Raw genomic sequence first — 14,001 nt, forward strand, 5'->3', positions numbered from 1 at the left:
GGGAGACCCTCCGTTCTGGAGAATACCGCCGCCTAGAACAATCTTAAAGTGAACCGGCTCGCCTGGACACAGACTGTGGGAGGGATCACGGGCCGTGCTCCAGGCCCTTCATCCCCTGGGCCCCGCTGGAGCCCTGGCCTCCTGTCCTGCGTCTGGGGTTCCCAAGAGCCAGGCGACCCTCAGGGCCCTGTTCCTCCTCCGCTCCCCTGCAGGCGGGCTTGGTCCCCTAAAGCCCCTTCCCCGCATGACATCAGTCAGGCCCTGCCAGCCCCCCGTTCCCTCCCACACAGCCCAGGGCCCCCCTGACCGCTCAGAGTCCACGGCCACGTGAGCTCACAGACCGGGGGGCCGTCCACGGCCAGGCACAGAAACATGAACCCTCGGGAGCCCCCAGGAGCGAGGGGCACTTGGCTGCCGCACCCAGAAGGTCATTACCTGGCCCAAGGAACCAAGGAAGTCACACAGGTCCCACCTTGGGTGAAATATGTATGTGTTGAAAGAAAAGAAGTAGACATATTTCAAGACTGACAACTGAGCCCTGGCTGATGTGGCTCAGTGGATCGAGTGCCAGCCTGCAAACCAAAGGGTCGCTGGTTCAATTCCCAGTCAGGGCACGTGCCTGGGTTACAGGCCAGGTCCCCAGTAGGGGGCGCATGAGAGACAGCCACACATGAATGTTTCTCTCCCTCTCTTTCTCCCTCCCAACCCCCCCCTCTAAAAGTAAATAAATAAGATTTTTTTTTTTTAAAAAAAGACTGACAACTGGGAGGAACCTAGAAGTCAGGGTGTGAGTCATGGACATGGAGCGTGTCAGGAGAGCTCGACGCCCCCTGCAGCCGCGCCCAGCTCCCCACCCTCGAAGAGGTCCCAGAGCAGCAACATGCCCGAAAGTCTCTGTGGACGTTACGTGCGAGACAGGTGGAAGAAAAACTGCTCAGATAATTTGAGACGCCCTCTGAGGAGAGACGGGGACGGACGGTCAGGACTTCCAGTGCTCAGCAAAGTAGGGACATGGGCGTGAGGGACACAGTCGTGAGGGACGCGGCTGGGACGTTTTCCGAACACACACACTCTGAACAAGTGAACAACCAGACAGCAAAGAAGCAAGGGAACAGCATTGTCGGGGATTTGTCGGTAGGTCTCGGCTGTCCCTCAGAGCCACGTGCTAGTTTTGTATTTAAAGGGCACACGCCCGCTCTGGCCCGGGGGCAGGGTTGGCTGGGGCATCGTCTCATACAGCAAAGGGTTGTGGGTTCGATTCCTCGGCCTGGGTGCATGCGGGAGGCAACTGGTTGGGAGGCAACTGGTTGACGTTTCTCCCTCACGTCATGTTCCTCTCTCTCTCTCTCTCTCACTCAAATCAACGCTATCCTTGGGGGAGGATAAAAAATGCACCTGCGGCACCCCGCCCCCCCCCCCAACTCAGGGGACCAGAATCTCCGAGGGCAACGCCCAGGCAGAGATCTCACACGCTGGGAGGGGTTTCTGGGGAGGGTCCAGGGTGTTCGCTCTGGAAACCAGACCTCGGACGTGCTCACGCCTCTCTGGCTGCCGCGGCTATGAGCCCCTCCGTCCCCGCACTTCCCGGCGGCCCGGTGAGCTCCCGCCGTTCGCAGGCCCTCCTCCCAGTCCGCCCCCCACGCCTGGGCGGCCACGGCTCCCGCACAGCCTCACCTTCTCCAGCATCTTCTGCCAGAACTGCCTCCAGAGGATGATGACGATGATGGCCAGGAGGATGAAGATGATGGCCACCAAGCAGCCGATCAGGATGCGGGTGCTGCTGTCATCGGCCTTCAGCATGGGGTCTGGGACCGGGAACACGGAGACGGGGCCAATGAGCCTCTCGTGGGGCCGGGGGCGGGGGGCGGGGGGGCCGGGGGACCAGGCCAGGACAGGCGGCAGAACCTGGCCCTCAGGACAATCTCTCCAGCGGCCACTCCACCTCCTCTGGGCTCTGTGCCCACCGCAACCCCCCGCCCGCCCCGGCACAGCAGTGCCTCCTGCTGCCCCTCCTCCTCCTCGAGTGTCAGACCCACTAATTAATGGACAGGTTTTCCGTTCCTCACAAAGTTGTGTTTCCCCGTCACTGCGGCCTGGGCCTGTGGGGCCCTGATCACAGCACATGAGCCTGGGGGACACTCTGCTTCTCTGAGGCAGGGCGAGGTGGCAGAGGGGCCTCCCGGGAGACCCGGGGTCACGCATTCCCAGAGGACACTGGGACCCACGAACGCCATCAGAGAGCCTGGCGTTTCACTCCCAGAGCCCCACCCATCCAGGGAGCCCCCCCACACACACCAGGGGGTGCAGGTGGAAATGTCCCTCTCCCTGCCTCTGCTCCTCGCTCCCCAAACCCACATGGAGCAATGGGAACAACGGGGGACCCCCTGGGCTGGGTTGCAGAGTCAGCGACCCAGGCACAGAGAGCGTGTGGGTGCCCTTAACTTTGGGGGTGAGCCGTCTGCCTTCCCAGGGCCCCTCCTCATCCCCGGGGGCCAGGCCTCCTGCACAGCCCCCCGCCCCCTCCAGGGGCCCCCTCCCACCTGTGTCCCCAGGGAGGACGCCCACCTACCGTAGGTGGCGGGTGCGGAGGGCGCGGTGGGTGGGGCTCCGGAGCTGTTGTACATGGCAGCGTCTGTTAGGGACAGGGGTCAGGGGTCAGGGTTTACGGGAGGCAGGCCGTGACCCAGCACACGGTGAACTCCGTTCCCTGGGCTGCCGCCTGCCTTTCTTAAGTGACCTCATGTAACAAACTGAACAAAAGTTTCACCAGTCTTCTATGGCGTAAGGACAACTGTGGTGAAATTTTTGTTTAAATTATTGTACACTAGATGCCACGGTACAAGGAGGTTTAAGGAATGGTGATGGGGAGGTTTGGGGCCACACGTCACCGTAAAGCGTGCGGAAGAAGCAAGACCCAAAGTCAGCAAAGTGGACAGAGAACTTGGCGGGGGGGGGGGCGGGGCGGGCCCTGAACACTCCCTCAGGCTAATCGAGCAAAATTCCCCCCAATAAAACAATCAATTGCTTCCCCCAACCCTGAAAAAGAACTTTCTCAAAGCAGTATAGGGAAACCCTCAGCCAAACTAAACCCGGGACAGGCTGAGACGGCTGAGACGCTGCAGCTGGGCCGTCCCGTCGGCGAGCACGCGCCACCGGCCAGACCGGACGCAGGGTTTGGGAAAGGGCTGCTCCCGAGTAAAGGAGACACCTGGGAATATGGTTAAGGCGATGCCCCCCGAAGGCCCTGCTCAGATCCCTGTGGCGGACGGAGCGTGGACAGGCCACGAGGTGGCGTGGGGGCGTCACCGAACCGACGGGTGACCGGGGTTAGGCGTGACCAGGCCGTCGCCCGCACACAGACCGCGCTGTGTTCTGAGAGTGTCCGGCCGTGCTCAGGCAGGCGGGCGGGCGGCATCTCAGATTCGCCCCGAAGTACGGCAGCGGAGCCGGACCAGAGCCGGCAGGCGGGGCGGACGAGAGAGCGAGGGACCCTGTCTGTCTTCAGAGACTTCCCTTCAAAGGTGGCGCCGGGGGCCACGCCCCTGCCCCTCATGGGGCCGCACCCGCGTGAGGTCCCTCGCAGGTCGCACTGTCCTGTCCCCGCCCTTCGTGCGCCCGGTCCTTCCCAGGAACCCGTGCACGCCCTGCCCCCCCCTCCGGCCCCTCCCTGCGCCCCCACCAGGGCAGCCAGGGCGCCATCGCGGGGAGGCCCCGCCCCTGGCCCCGCCCCCGGCCCCCGGGCGCCCGGCCCGCACCGGACTGGAAGGTGATCTCGCTGAACATCATCCAGGTGTCGGCGAAGTGGTACTGGCACTTGACGGCGCTGGCCATGCGGTGCTGCAGCGGCACGGTGACGAAGCGGGCGCTGGGGTTGGCGTCGTCCAGCACCAGCGGGAAGGAGACGGCCTGCGGCTCCCACTCGCTGGACTCCGAGCGGAAGTAGCACTGCACCTCCTTGAAGATCTTCACGCCCTTCTCGAACATGTTGTTGCAGTGCACCTGCGGGGGAGGGGGCGCACGCACAGAGACGTCGGGGTCACCCACCCTCCAGCCCCTCCGGAACCCACTGCCGGACTGGGAGCCGTCACCGAGGCCCCACGGCGCCTCCCGCCTGGCCGGCTCTCCTGCAAGGGTCCGTGCACGGGGAAGAAAAGGCCCCTCCCCTGGCCCTGCTCCTGCCACATGCCTGCTCCTCCTTGCGCCCTAGGCGGCAGAGACCTCTGTGACCAGGAAGGCTGGCGTCGGCAACACGGCCATTATAGTCAGGTCATCACAAACATCCATCGCACTGGCACAGGTGACGTGCCAGGGACAGAGGCCGGAGGGCAGGGTCCCCTCCTGGGAGGGGCCTGAGGTCCAGTAAGAGAACCGACACCCAATGCAGACAAATGACGAGAGACAAGAACAGGGGACAGCCCTGGCTGGTGTGGCTCAGTGGATTGAGCACGGGCTGTGAACCAAAGGGTCGCCGGTTCAATTCCCAGTCAGGGCTCATGCCTGGGTTGCAGGCCAGGTCCCCAGTAGGGGGCGCACGAGAGGCAACCACACATGGACACTTCTCTCCCTCTCTTTCTCCCTCCCTTCCCCTCTCTCTAAAATAAATTAAATCTTTAAAAATAAATGAACTGGGGGACAGAAGAGCAGGAACCTTCCCTCAGGACCCGGGTGCTGTGGGTGGGCAGAGCCTGGAAATGCGAAGCCCCCCATTTTCCCACGGAGGTCAGCCTGCTGGGAGCCCCTCCCTGGGGTGGGGGGGGGACCGTCAGCACTCTCCTGGGGACAGCCAACAGTTTGAAATCATATTTTACAGCTGCACCGCTAAAAGGCCAGACCAACCGCTGGCCCTAAACTAGTTTTTTCTCCCGACCGTGGGAGGAGGCACAACTCCGTCATGGGCCGGAGCGTGCTGTGGGTCCTGGAGACCGCGCCGAAGGGGCGCCCCGGAGCTGGAACCCCAGATCGCGAGGGGCGGTGGCCTCGGGCGGACGCCGCGCTGGCCGAGGAGGAGGTCGGGAGCCTGTCCTGTGGCCCCCCCCCCCGTCCCCCCGTCCCCCACGGCCACGCGGGCCGCTGACCTTCATGGTGGTGAAGTTCCTGACGCGGTCGAACTCGAACACGATCTCCACGTAGCCGTGGGCGGCGCTCTCGTTCCGCCAGCCCACGTAGTCGTAGCCAGGCCACACGTGGTACTCGTGCGTCTGCGTGAAGTCGTCCAGGCCCGACACCCCGTCCGTCAGCTGGCCCAGCCCCTCGGTCATGCTGCTCGGCCGCGGTGGGGGCGGGGCGGGGGGGAACAGAGGCGCCCGCGGTGAAGGGCCTGTCCAGGGCAGGGCTCTCCCCGCACCCGCACCCGCCCCCGGGCTCTGGGGAAGCCGACTGGGGGGGGGGGGCGGGGGGGGGGCGTTGGTGAAGAGCCCCAGACCCAGGCCGGGCACAGGGAACGCCCCTGGGTTCGCCCCCGGCTTATCACAGAGCCTTCTAGGACCAAGTCACAGGCACGTCACTCTGTAACATCACAGTGTCACACTCGAGCACACGCTAAGACACACTAGGTGGCATGTTCAAGTGGGAACCGTGCCTCGTCTCCCCCATCCTGGGACCCAAGCAACCACACTCGGGCAGGGTTACCAGGAGAGTTGCCGAGGGAGGTGCATGAATCTCACTCACAACGTGGCCGGTGCCGTCCACGTGAACACTCCCAGCCCCAGAGGGGCTTAGTGGGGTTCATGGTCCGCCCGCCGTTGCTTTGACCTCCCGGCGGGGCTCTGCGCCCCTGCACGTGAAGACTGCCAGTCCGAGCTCGCCTGAGTGGGCTCCCGGTGCCCGGGGCGGGGCCAACGTGAACGCCGGTCGGGGGCTGACTGATGGATCATCGGTCCCTTCCGGTGGCCCTCCCCCCGTTCCGACAGCCGGAGCGCCCCCCCCCCCCCGCCAGCTCACCTGTAGCCCACGGCTCCATCGTAGACGGAATCGTTCAGGTAGATGACGGAGCCCCCGGGGAGCACCAGCTGCTGTCCCGCCGGGGCGTTGTAGGACACCAGGCCGTCTGCGAGGGAGACGCGGGCGGTCAGCACCCGCGGGACGGGGTGGCCGGCCAGCCCCGGGAGCCCCGAGGAGCCGAGGTGCCGTCTGCACTGCACGCGGGCCAGGCCCCCACGCGGGCGCGGGAGCCCCGAGGAACCGTCCCCGTGGCAGTCAGCGGGGCGACAGGGACCCTCCGCCCCGGGGACAGGCCGCACCCCGGGCTGGCCCAGGGAAGCCCCCTTCCCCCCTCGGCCGCAGGGGGGCACTGAGCCGCCTCCCTGGGGCTGGGGGGGCCTGGACGCCCGCCCCCGACACCCACCCAGCCAGACGCAGCCGTACAGCTCCACCCGCATGCACACGTTCATCGCGTGGTCGGTGACCGGGACGAAGCGCACGAATCTGGCCACGATGGGCGGCTCCAGGTCCTTCAGGAAGATGTCGTAGGGGTTGCTGTTCCCGTCCAGCACCTGAGGAGAGGGCGGAGGACAGCGCTGACCCCCGTCCCCCGAGGTCCTCCCGCAGCCACGCCGGGGCCTGGGCGTCCCGCCGCCTACCTGCCTCCCGTGCCGGTTCCGCCAGGAGATCCAGCGGCTGCCGTCCCGGCTGTAGTTGATCTTGTACATGGGCGCGAACTCGATGCCGTGGCCCCCGGCGTGGCGCCCCTGGGTGCCCACCAGCGTGATGAAGTGCAGGCTGCGCAGGTCGACCTGCAGAAACTCCTTGAGGTCGTCCGGCTCCACCGGCACCTCCGGGCACCAGGCGCCGTCCCCTTCTTCCGAATCCAGCCTGCGGCACGGGGCGCAGCGAGTGTGAGGCCCGGGGCTCATCTCCCAGCCCTCGGCCAGCAGCTGCCCATCCTGGGAGGGGACGGCAGGAGTCCGGGCCAGGCGGGCGCCCTGGGCTCTCTCTCCCCAGCGGTCGGACTGCCACTGCCGTGCCCGAGGGTGGCTGGGCCCCCGCCTCTCCGTGGGCCCCAGGAACCCATAGGGCAGCCACCGTCACCGGGAGCTGGAGGCCCTTGGGTGACACGGGGCCCAGCTCCGCCCTGACCTGGCACCACAGGGAGGTCCCACGCCAGGTAGCCCTCCCCACGGCCGTGCACGGCCCCTCCCCCGAGGGTCTCAGCAGGACAACGTTGGCCGCACACCTCCTGGGAGCCGAGTCCCGGGGGCCAGGGGCTGGTGGGGGGGGGGAACCCAGGGTCTCCGGTGTGGGCAGAGCCGCCCGGCTGAGCGGAAGCCCGTGGTGGGCGCGGGGGGTGCGGGTGTGTCCGGCTGCCGGGGAGCGGGGTCGTGAAGTCGGCGCCGGGCTCCGGTGGGGACCCTGTGACCGCGTCCCCTCTCCCCTGCGGTGTGCCTGCCCTCACAGGGGTCCCCTGCCCCCCGGCGTCCCTCTCCAGCCCCGAGCCCACTCACGTCCCGGACACCACAGACGGAATTTAGGGGGGCTGCTTCTCCTGTGGGTGACGCCCGGGGAGCGGCAGTCAACGCTGTACCCCAAAGGGTCACATCGCAGTGGTTTGGGCGAAGGTGTGTGTGTCTCCGTGGGACCCCTGGTGTTGGAGCCCAGGCACGCGCCACGTGCCACCCTGGGGCCCCAGACGGAGGGGAGGCCTGTGGGGGCCCTCACTGTGCGTCACAGGGAGTGGGAGGCTTCACAGAGAAGGGGCCAGGGAGAGGACGGGGTCTGTAACCCCAGTGTCCTACCGGGTCCTCCCCTCCCCCCAGTGTCACCGCTGAGCCCCCCCCCCAGCATCTCCCAGTGAGAACACAGCGCAAGCCCCCGTGGATCACTGAGCCCCCGCTGCGAGGTGGCTCTGGGCCACCGTGGTCTGGATGGCACCAGACCAGCACCCGGAACTCTCTCCCCGGAAACTCGCGGCGTGGTGGTGGGGGACCAGCCCGTGCAGTCCTCCCCGCCCCCTCCAGCCCCCACCGCCCCCACCCAGAGCCCAGAGCCCAGAGCCCAGAGCCCGCGGTCCTGGGGACGGCCCTCACCTTCCGTAGCGGGCAGCCGTGGACTCCGACCACTGACTGGACGCGGTGATGTCCTCATCCGGAATGTGGCCGCCCGACATGCCCAGGGGGTAGCGGCACACGGCTGCGCGGGGGGAAACCAAAGACAGGAGACCTTCGCGCGTCCTCCCAGAGACGCCGGGAGGAGGGGGCTGGTTAGTGGACGTGGGGAAGGCGGTCCCAAGCCCCCCAAAGCGCCCCGGGGCCCCGGCTGCAGCACGGTGACCTCGGCCTCTTCCTCTTCCCGAATCCGCCTCCACACGGGTTACCGTTCGGTCGTCCGCCTGCACCTTGACCCTGGGCCGGGCTACCGTTGGGTCCGAACTTGGACGAGCACCGTGCTGCGGCCCACTGGGTGACTCTCCCTGTGCTCTGGCGAAGCCTGGGGCCCACCCCACCCATCACGAGCAGGCGGGCGGACTCCTGACAGCTGATCCCCCTGCCCCCGGCCCCCGGGGCTCCGGAGCGTTCTTCTCTCCGGGGAGCAGATTTCGGGAGACCAGGGCGCAAATCCAACGGACACTCCCATGCAGGGGCTGGGCCCACAGCGTTGTCCCATCGGCATCCGGGTTGGGCCCCAGGCCCCTCAGAGATGGGCACCCCCACCCCCCACGGGGTTGGGGGGCACAGGGGCCAGGCTCGCTGTGCTGGGTAAACTGAACAGATGAGGAAGGAGTGGACGGTGTGGGTGTGAAATATCGGGTTTCGATGTGACAACTGTCAGTCGGCCGAGGGCAGTGGCCCCCGAGAGACAGGACACAAAGGCCATGAGCCCCCTGATGGCACCAGCATCTGGCCGTGGGCGTGGCCGTGGCTGTGGCCGCTGCACGGAGGGGCCAGGTGGAGCGTTCCTGAGCCGAGGGCCCCGGGGAGCCTGCAGAGCACAAGGGGGCAGGAGCTCCCAGCACACAGTGTGGCCACCGCTGCACCCGTGGGGCTCTCAGCGGCACTTACGCTTCAGATAGGCAGAAATGCATTTTCAGCATAAACAGACCCTGTGCAACTGGAGAAGCAAACAGTCACTACGGAATCGGGGAAACAGGACCCGGGGGAGCCCAGCCAACCGAAACTGATGCAGAGCCGATAGGGGGGCGGAGCTGGGAAATTCAGCCAGCTGCCCCGGCGCTGCTGTGTCCAGACCTCGAGGGGAGCCGGATGATTTGGGGAGCGTGGGGGTCGGGTTTCTGGGGGTGCGGGCTGGAAGTCCGAGGTCGAATGCACTGACTGGGACCAAAGGCAGAGGCGCCTTGAAGCAAAGACCCAGGAACTCGAAAGCACCCATGGAAACCCGCCAGAGGGAAACAGGACAGAAAGCCCGTCCGTCCACCAGCGGAAAGACAGACCCTCCCTCACAGAGACCCGGAGCCTGCCTGGGAGCCCGTCGGGGCCGGGCCAGGAGTGTGACGGGCGGACCCTGCGGCACAGCCGGCGCCTCCGACTCTGCTCTGGGCTGTGCAGGTGGCTTCACCACGCCCCCCCCCTTTTCCCCTCCTGGACGGAGGCACCGACTCCCTCTTCCAGCTTCCCAGAGCCCGCAGCGGCTGCTGCCCCGCAGGAGGGCCATCCCCACCCCAGCGCTGCGTCTGGCGGGCCGGGCAGGCGGCCGAGAGGTCCGCTTGCACACTGCTGTTCGCTTCTGGCTGCTGCCAGCCCCAGGCCGCAGCTGCCCACCAGCGGACGCCCCGCACACTGCAAGCTGCAGCCCACCAGGCTTCAAGCTTCCTTATGTACTAACCCACAATTCCTCTCGGCGTTCCTGTAAGGAAGCACCGTTATAGCCACTGACCCCCGGGGCTGGGAGCTTAAGGAAGCAGCCCCCCGAGGGCCGTCAGACTCCGGGTTGCTTTAGGAGAAGCGAACGCAGCGTCGGCGAGAAACGGCCCCCACGCCAGGGCCTGGGCCGCGCCGCCTCTCCCACAGCGGACTGGGTCCTTCGTCTGCACGGGGCGGGGGGGGGCGTCCAACCTTTCGGCGTCTCTGGGCCACTCTGGGAGAAGAACGGTTGTCTTGGGCCCCACGTTAAATACAGTGCAACATGTAATCACAAAAACGTCTCATAATGTTTTAACTAAATTTTCGATGTTCTGTTGGGCTGCATTCACAGCCCTTCAGGGGCCGTGGGTGGGCACCCCAGAGCCCACCAACAGCAAACAAGCAATTTGAAATCGCAGCTTTCCTGCGTGCGTGTCTCTGTCCCACGCCTGTAGCCGGAGCCCCTCCTGCACCGGCGGTGCCGTGGCTGGAGTTCTCGGCGCTCATTCACTCATGGCACAGCACGGCATGGCATGACCGCCCGTCTTTGCCTCCAGCCCCCGGCAGACCGAATCGGAATGTCCTTAAAACCCGCTGCCCATGCCCGCTGCCCGGGGCCGAGGCAGGGGACTCGAGGCTCCAGGGGTGTGCTCGGAGGCTCTGGGGGGGCCTCAGCTGTGCAGCCCCCACTTCTGTCTGTCCGTCCATCCGTCCCTCCGTCACCTCCCGGCTCGCTCACTCTGTGCTTCGCACCCCCGGCGTTTAAAGAGACAACAGTCCCTCTCAGCCTCCTGTCACCAGTGTGCGCTCGCGTCCCACGGGGCCTCATCCCGACCCTTCTCTGCAGGAGAGCCTGCTCGCCCCTCGCACGCTGAGAGAGGCAGGCACGGTGTGGTGTGACGGTCACACGTCCCCCGAGATCGCCACCACAGCACCCAAGACAAGGGCCAGGGTCATGAGCATCTGGGAAGCGGGGAGAAGTCTCAGATTTTTAAACAGCGCGTCACCTCCTGCTCGAGGTCAACTACCCCCCACCGCACAAACTCTCACTGTGTGAACGCCTGAGCTTCCCCTTCACTGCGTACGCGTCCAAACCACCAGAAGAATTCTGGGAGGCCAGCCTGGCCACATCCATCTCTTCCGAGGCCTGCTGGTCAGGCCGGAGCTAAGTCAACAATCAGGCTGTTCTCCGCAGAGAGGCACGCCGTTGCGGAATGGCGCGGCCCGGGCGCAGGGCCCTGTGCCCCCCGGGTTAGGGCCACCGAGTGCAGGGCTGGCAGAAACCCTCGCTCCCAGGAGGTAACTCAAGTCTCTCCCAAGACCTCAGGGACCCCAGCGGTCACTAACTGGCTGTTTGTTTCTTTCCTCCTCTGTCAGCTACTTGACAGAAGCCACTGTTGTGTGGCGTTGGGGTTGCTTTAACTGCCTTATCTCCCGAAAGTAGCAAATCCCAACCGTGATGTTTGCTCGTGACTTTCCAAAGCCCGCTGGCCCCCATGGTCTCCTCTGGTCCCTGTGGGGCGGGAGCCGTGTACCCTGCCTGCTTCTCGAGGGAGCAAAGGGGGACCCCGAGGGCCACCTAAAGCCGCAGAGCTGGACAGCAACGGAGCTGGGGCCAGCGTGGACGCCCCTCGCGCCCGTCGCCTCGGTAGGGCCAGCGAGCCCCATGGCCTCACGCCGCCGTCACCACGCACCCTCCAGATGCAAGACCTCAGGGCCAGGAGGAGCCGAGCCGGCGGTGGCCTGGGTGGCGGCCGAGGGCGTCTGCTGCCCGTCTGAGCTCTGGGATGCCCCGGCCCCGGGGTCAAGGGCCTGTGACTGCCAACGAAACCTGCGTCCGGTGACAGGGCACAGCATCGACGCCCAGAAAGACTGGCCCACTTCTGTACGCTGACAGCGAGCTGTCAGAAAAAGAAATGACGAAACGACACCATGAACAATTGTATCAAGAAGACTGAAAGGGCCTGGGAGGACACTGGACCGAGGAGACACAAGACCACGCACTGAAAACTACGAAACGCTGACGCGAGCCGGGGGAGACGACACCAACGCGCGGGGAGACCTCCGTGCTCACGGAGCGGAAAAGCCAGCACTGCCCGCACAGCCGCTCCACCCAACGCAGCCTGCGATCCGAGGCAATCCCCGTCCAAACCCCAGTGGCATTTCCAAATAGAACAGTAATCCTAAAATGTGTATGGAATCTCTCTCTCTCTCTCTCTCTCTCTCACACACACACACACACCCACACACACACACACCTCCAAGCAGCCAAAGTGGTCTTGACAGAGAGGAACAAAGCTGGAGGCACCACATGTCCTGATTTAAAACGACATCGCACGTTGACAATAATCAAAACAGTGTGGTGCTGGCAGAAACATAGACGCAGAAACCAAGGGAAAACAATCAAGGGCCCAGAGATAAACCTGAGACTATATATGATCAATTAATTAGTGATGAAGGAGCCACGAATACGAACTGGGGAAGGGACAGTGTCTTCAGTAAACGGTCTTGAGAAACGAACAGTCACGCACACAAGCATGGACGTGGGCCTTGACGCTTCCCCACACCGACCTCAGCTCAAAGGGGATTAGAGACTTGGACGTGAGGTTGGAAACGGTAAAACTCTTTGAGGAGAACAGAAGCAGTCGACACCTTGATGTAGGCCTTAGAGGTGACTTTTCAAATTTGACACCAAAAGAAACAGCAAAAAAAGGAAAAAACAGCAAGTGGGACCACGGCAACCTAAAACGCACCTGCGTAGCCAAGGAAACCGTCAACGGAGTGAAGAGGCAGCCTCCTGGATGGGAGAAGATGTTTGCAATCATCTATCTTCAAGGGGTTAATATCCATTAATATCCAAAATATATAAAGACTCGTACAACTCAATAACAAAAAAATGGGGGGAACCTGATTAAAAAATGGGCGGAGGACCTAAAAAGACGTTTTTCCAAAGAGGACACGTGGGCGGCCAACAGGTGCAGGACAAGACGCTCAACACCCAACACTTCTCGTCACCAGGGGAACGCATGTCAAAACCATGATGACATGTCACTGCACGCCCGTCAGGATGGCCACCAGCAAAGAGACAAGAAACAGGAGGAGCCGGCGAGGATGTGGAGAAAGGGGACCCTCGTGCACTGCTGGTGGGACCGCATATTGGGGTACCCACTGGGGAGAACGGGACGGAGGACCCTCGAAAAGTTAAGAACGGAACTACCATAACACCCATCAGCTCTGCCTGTGGGAACATGTCTGTAGGAAAATAAAACGCTCCCTCACAAAGCAGCTGCCCCCCCGCCCCCCATGCTGCAGCACGACCCGCGGCTGCCAGGGCCTGGAACCAGCCGGGTGCCCACCAGTGGACGCGCGGATAGAAGTGTGGTGTGAGTGCACGAGGGAGCAGGACCCAGCCCCGAAAAAGGGTGAGGTCTCACCCTCTGCAGCAACACGGACGGACCTAGAGGGTGTTGGGCTACGAGAAATGGGTCGGAGAAAGACAAACACCATGTGCTCTTTCGCATGCGTGAACCCTGAACACACACACACACACACACACACACACACACAGAAACAAAAGACAACACACGGAGCTCACACAAACAGAAAACGTGCTGACAGCTGCCAGGGCCGGGCAGTGGAGGACGGGGGACATGGGGACGGGTACATGTTTACGGGAAATTTTAAACATTAGATAAAATGAAGGATCTAACTCAACACACAAGACAAACCAGAACCCGCGTCCCCATCCCCAGAGGAAGGACCAGGGGAGGCAGAACCCCGCTGTCGCAGGGGAGGACGGAGCTGTCCAGCAGACAGCCCCGCTCTCGGCTGGAGGGTCCCCAACACAGGTGGGTCCAGGTCCGGGCACCGCCCTGAGCTCACCTGTGACTGGCGACGCCCCCTGCCAGAGTGCACCCCACACCCTCGCTTTCCATCCGGGCCCCTGGGCCTTCCTCGCCTCGGCTCAGCTGCCCTCCTTCCTCTGCGCACCTGGCCCGGCGGAGCTGACGCTGCCGGCTCGCCCCCCCCCCCTCCGCCCCGTCTCTCCCCAGCAGGGCACCGGAGGCAGCCTGGCTGGGGGACACGTGAGCTTTGGGGCTGGCTCCGCGGGAGGCCAGGTGCACGGAGGCCAGGGGCACGCCGCCCGGGGTGGCGGCAGCCCAGCTCTGCCCGCCGGCCCTGTTGGGGGGTTGGAGGAAGCCACTGATGT

General features: G+C 64.5%; 1 protein-coding gene across 2 annotated transcripts in view; it reads right to left on the bottom strand.

Moving 5' to 3' along the window:
- The window catches only part of DDR2 (discoidin domain receptor tyrosine kinase 2), a 44,517-nt gene that overhangs the window by 10,016 nt on the left and 20,500 nt on the right, over positions 1 to 14,001 (bottom strand). For both annotated transcript variants that reach the window (XM_036015862.1, XM_028530909.2), the window contains exons 3-10: positions 8,022 to 8,124; positions 6,579 to 6,810; positions 6,344 to 6,491; positions 5,941 to 6,046; positions 5,076 to 5,259; positions 3,756 to 3,999; positions 2,570 to 2,632; positions 1,675 to 1,805 (exon numbers count right to left, since the gene is read on the bottom strand). In XM_036015862.1, coding sequence (XP_035871755.1) covers positions 1,675 to 1,805; positions 2,570 to 2,632; positions 3,756 to 3,999; positions 5,076 to 5,259; positions 5,941 to 6,046; positions 6,344 to 6,491; positions 6,579 to 6,810; positions 8,022 to 8,124 — 1,211 coding nt within the window. The remainder of the gene's footprint in view (positions 1 to 1,674; positions 1,806 to 2,569; positions 2,633 to 3,755; positions 4,000 to 5,075; positions 5,260 to 5,940; positions 6,047 to 6,343; positions 6,492 to 6,578; positions 6,811 to 8,021; positions 8,125 to 14,001) is intronic.

This window comes from Phyllostomus discolor, chromosome 14 (assembly GCF_004126475.2).
Source record: "Phyllostomus discolor isolate MPI-MPIP mPhyDis1 chromosome 14, mPhyDis1.pri.v3, whole genome shotgun sequence".
Taxonomy (NCBI): domain Eukaryota; kingdom Metazoa; phylum Chordata; class Mammalia; order Chiroptera; family Phyllostomidae; genus Phyllostomus; species Phyllostomus discolor.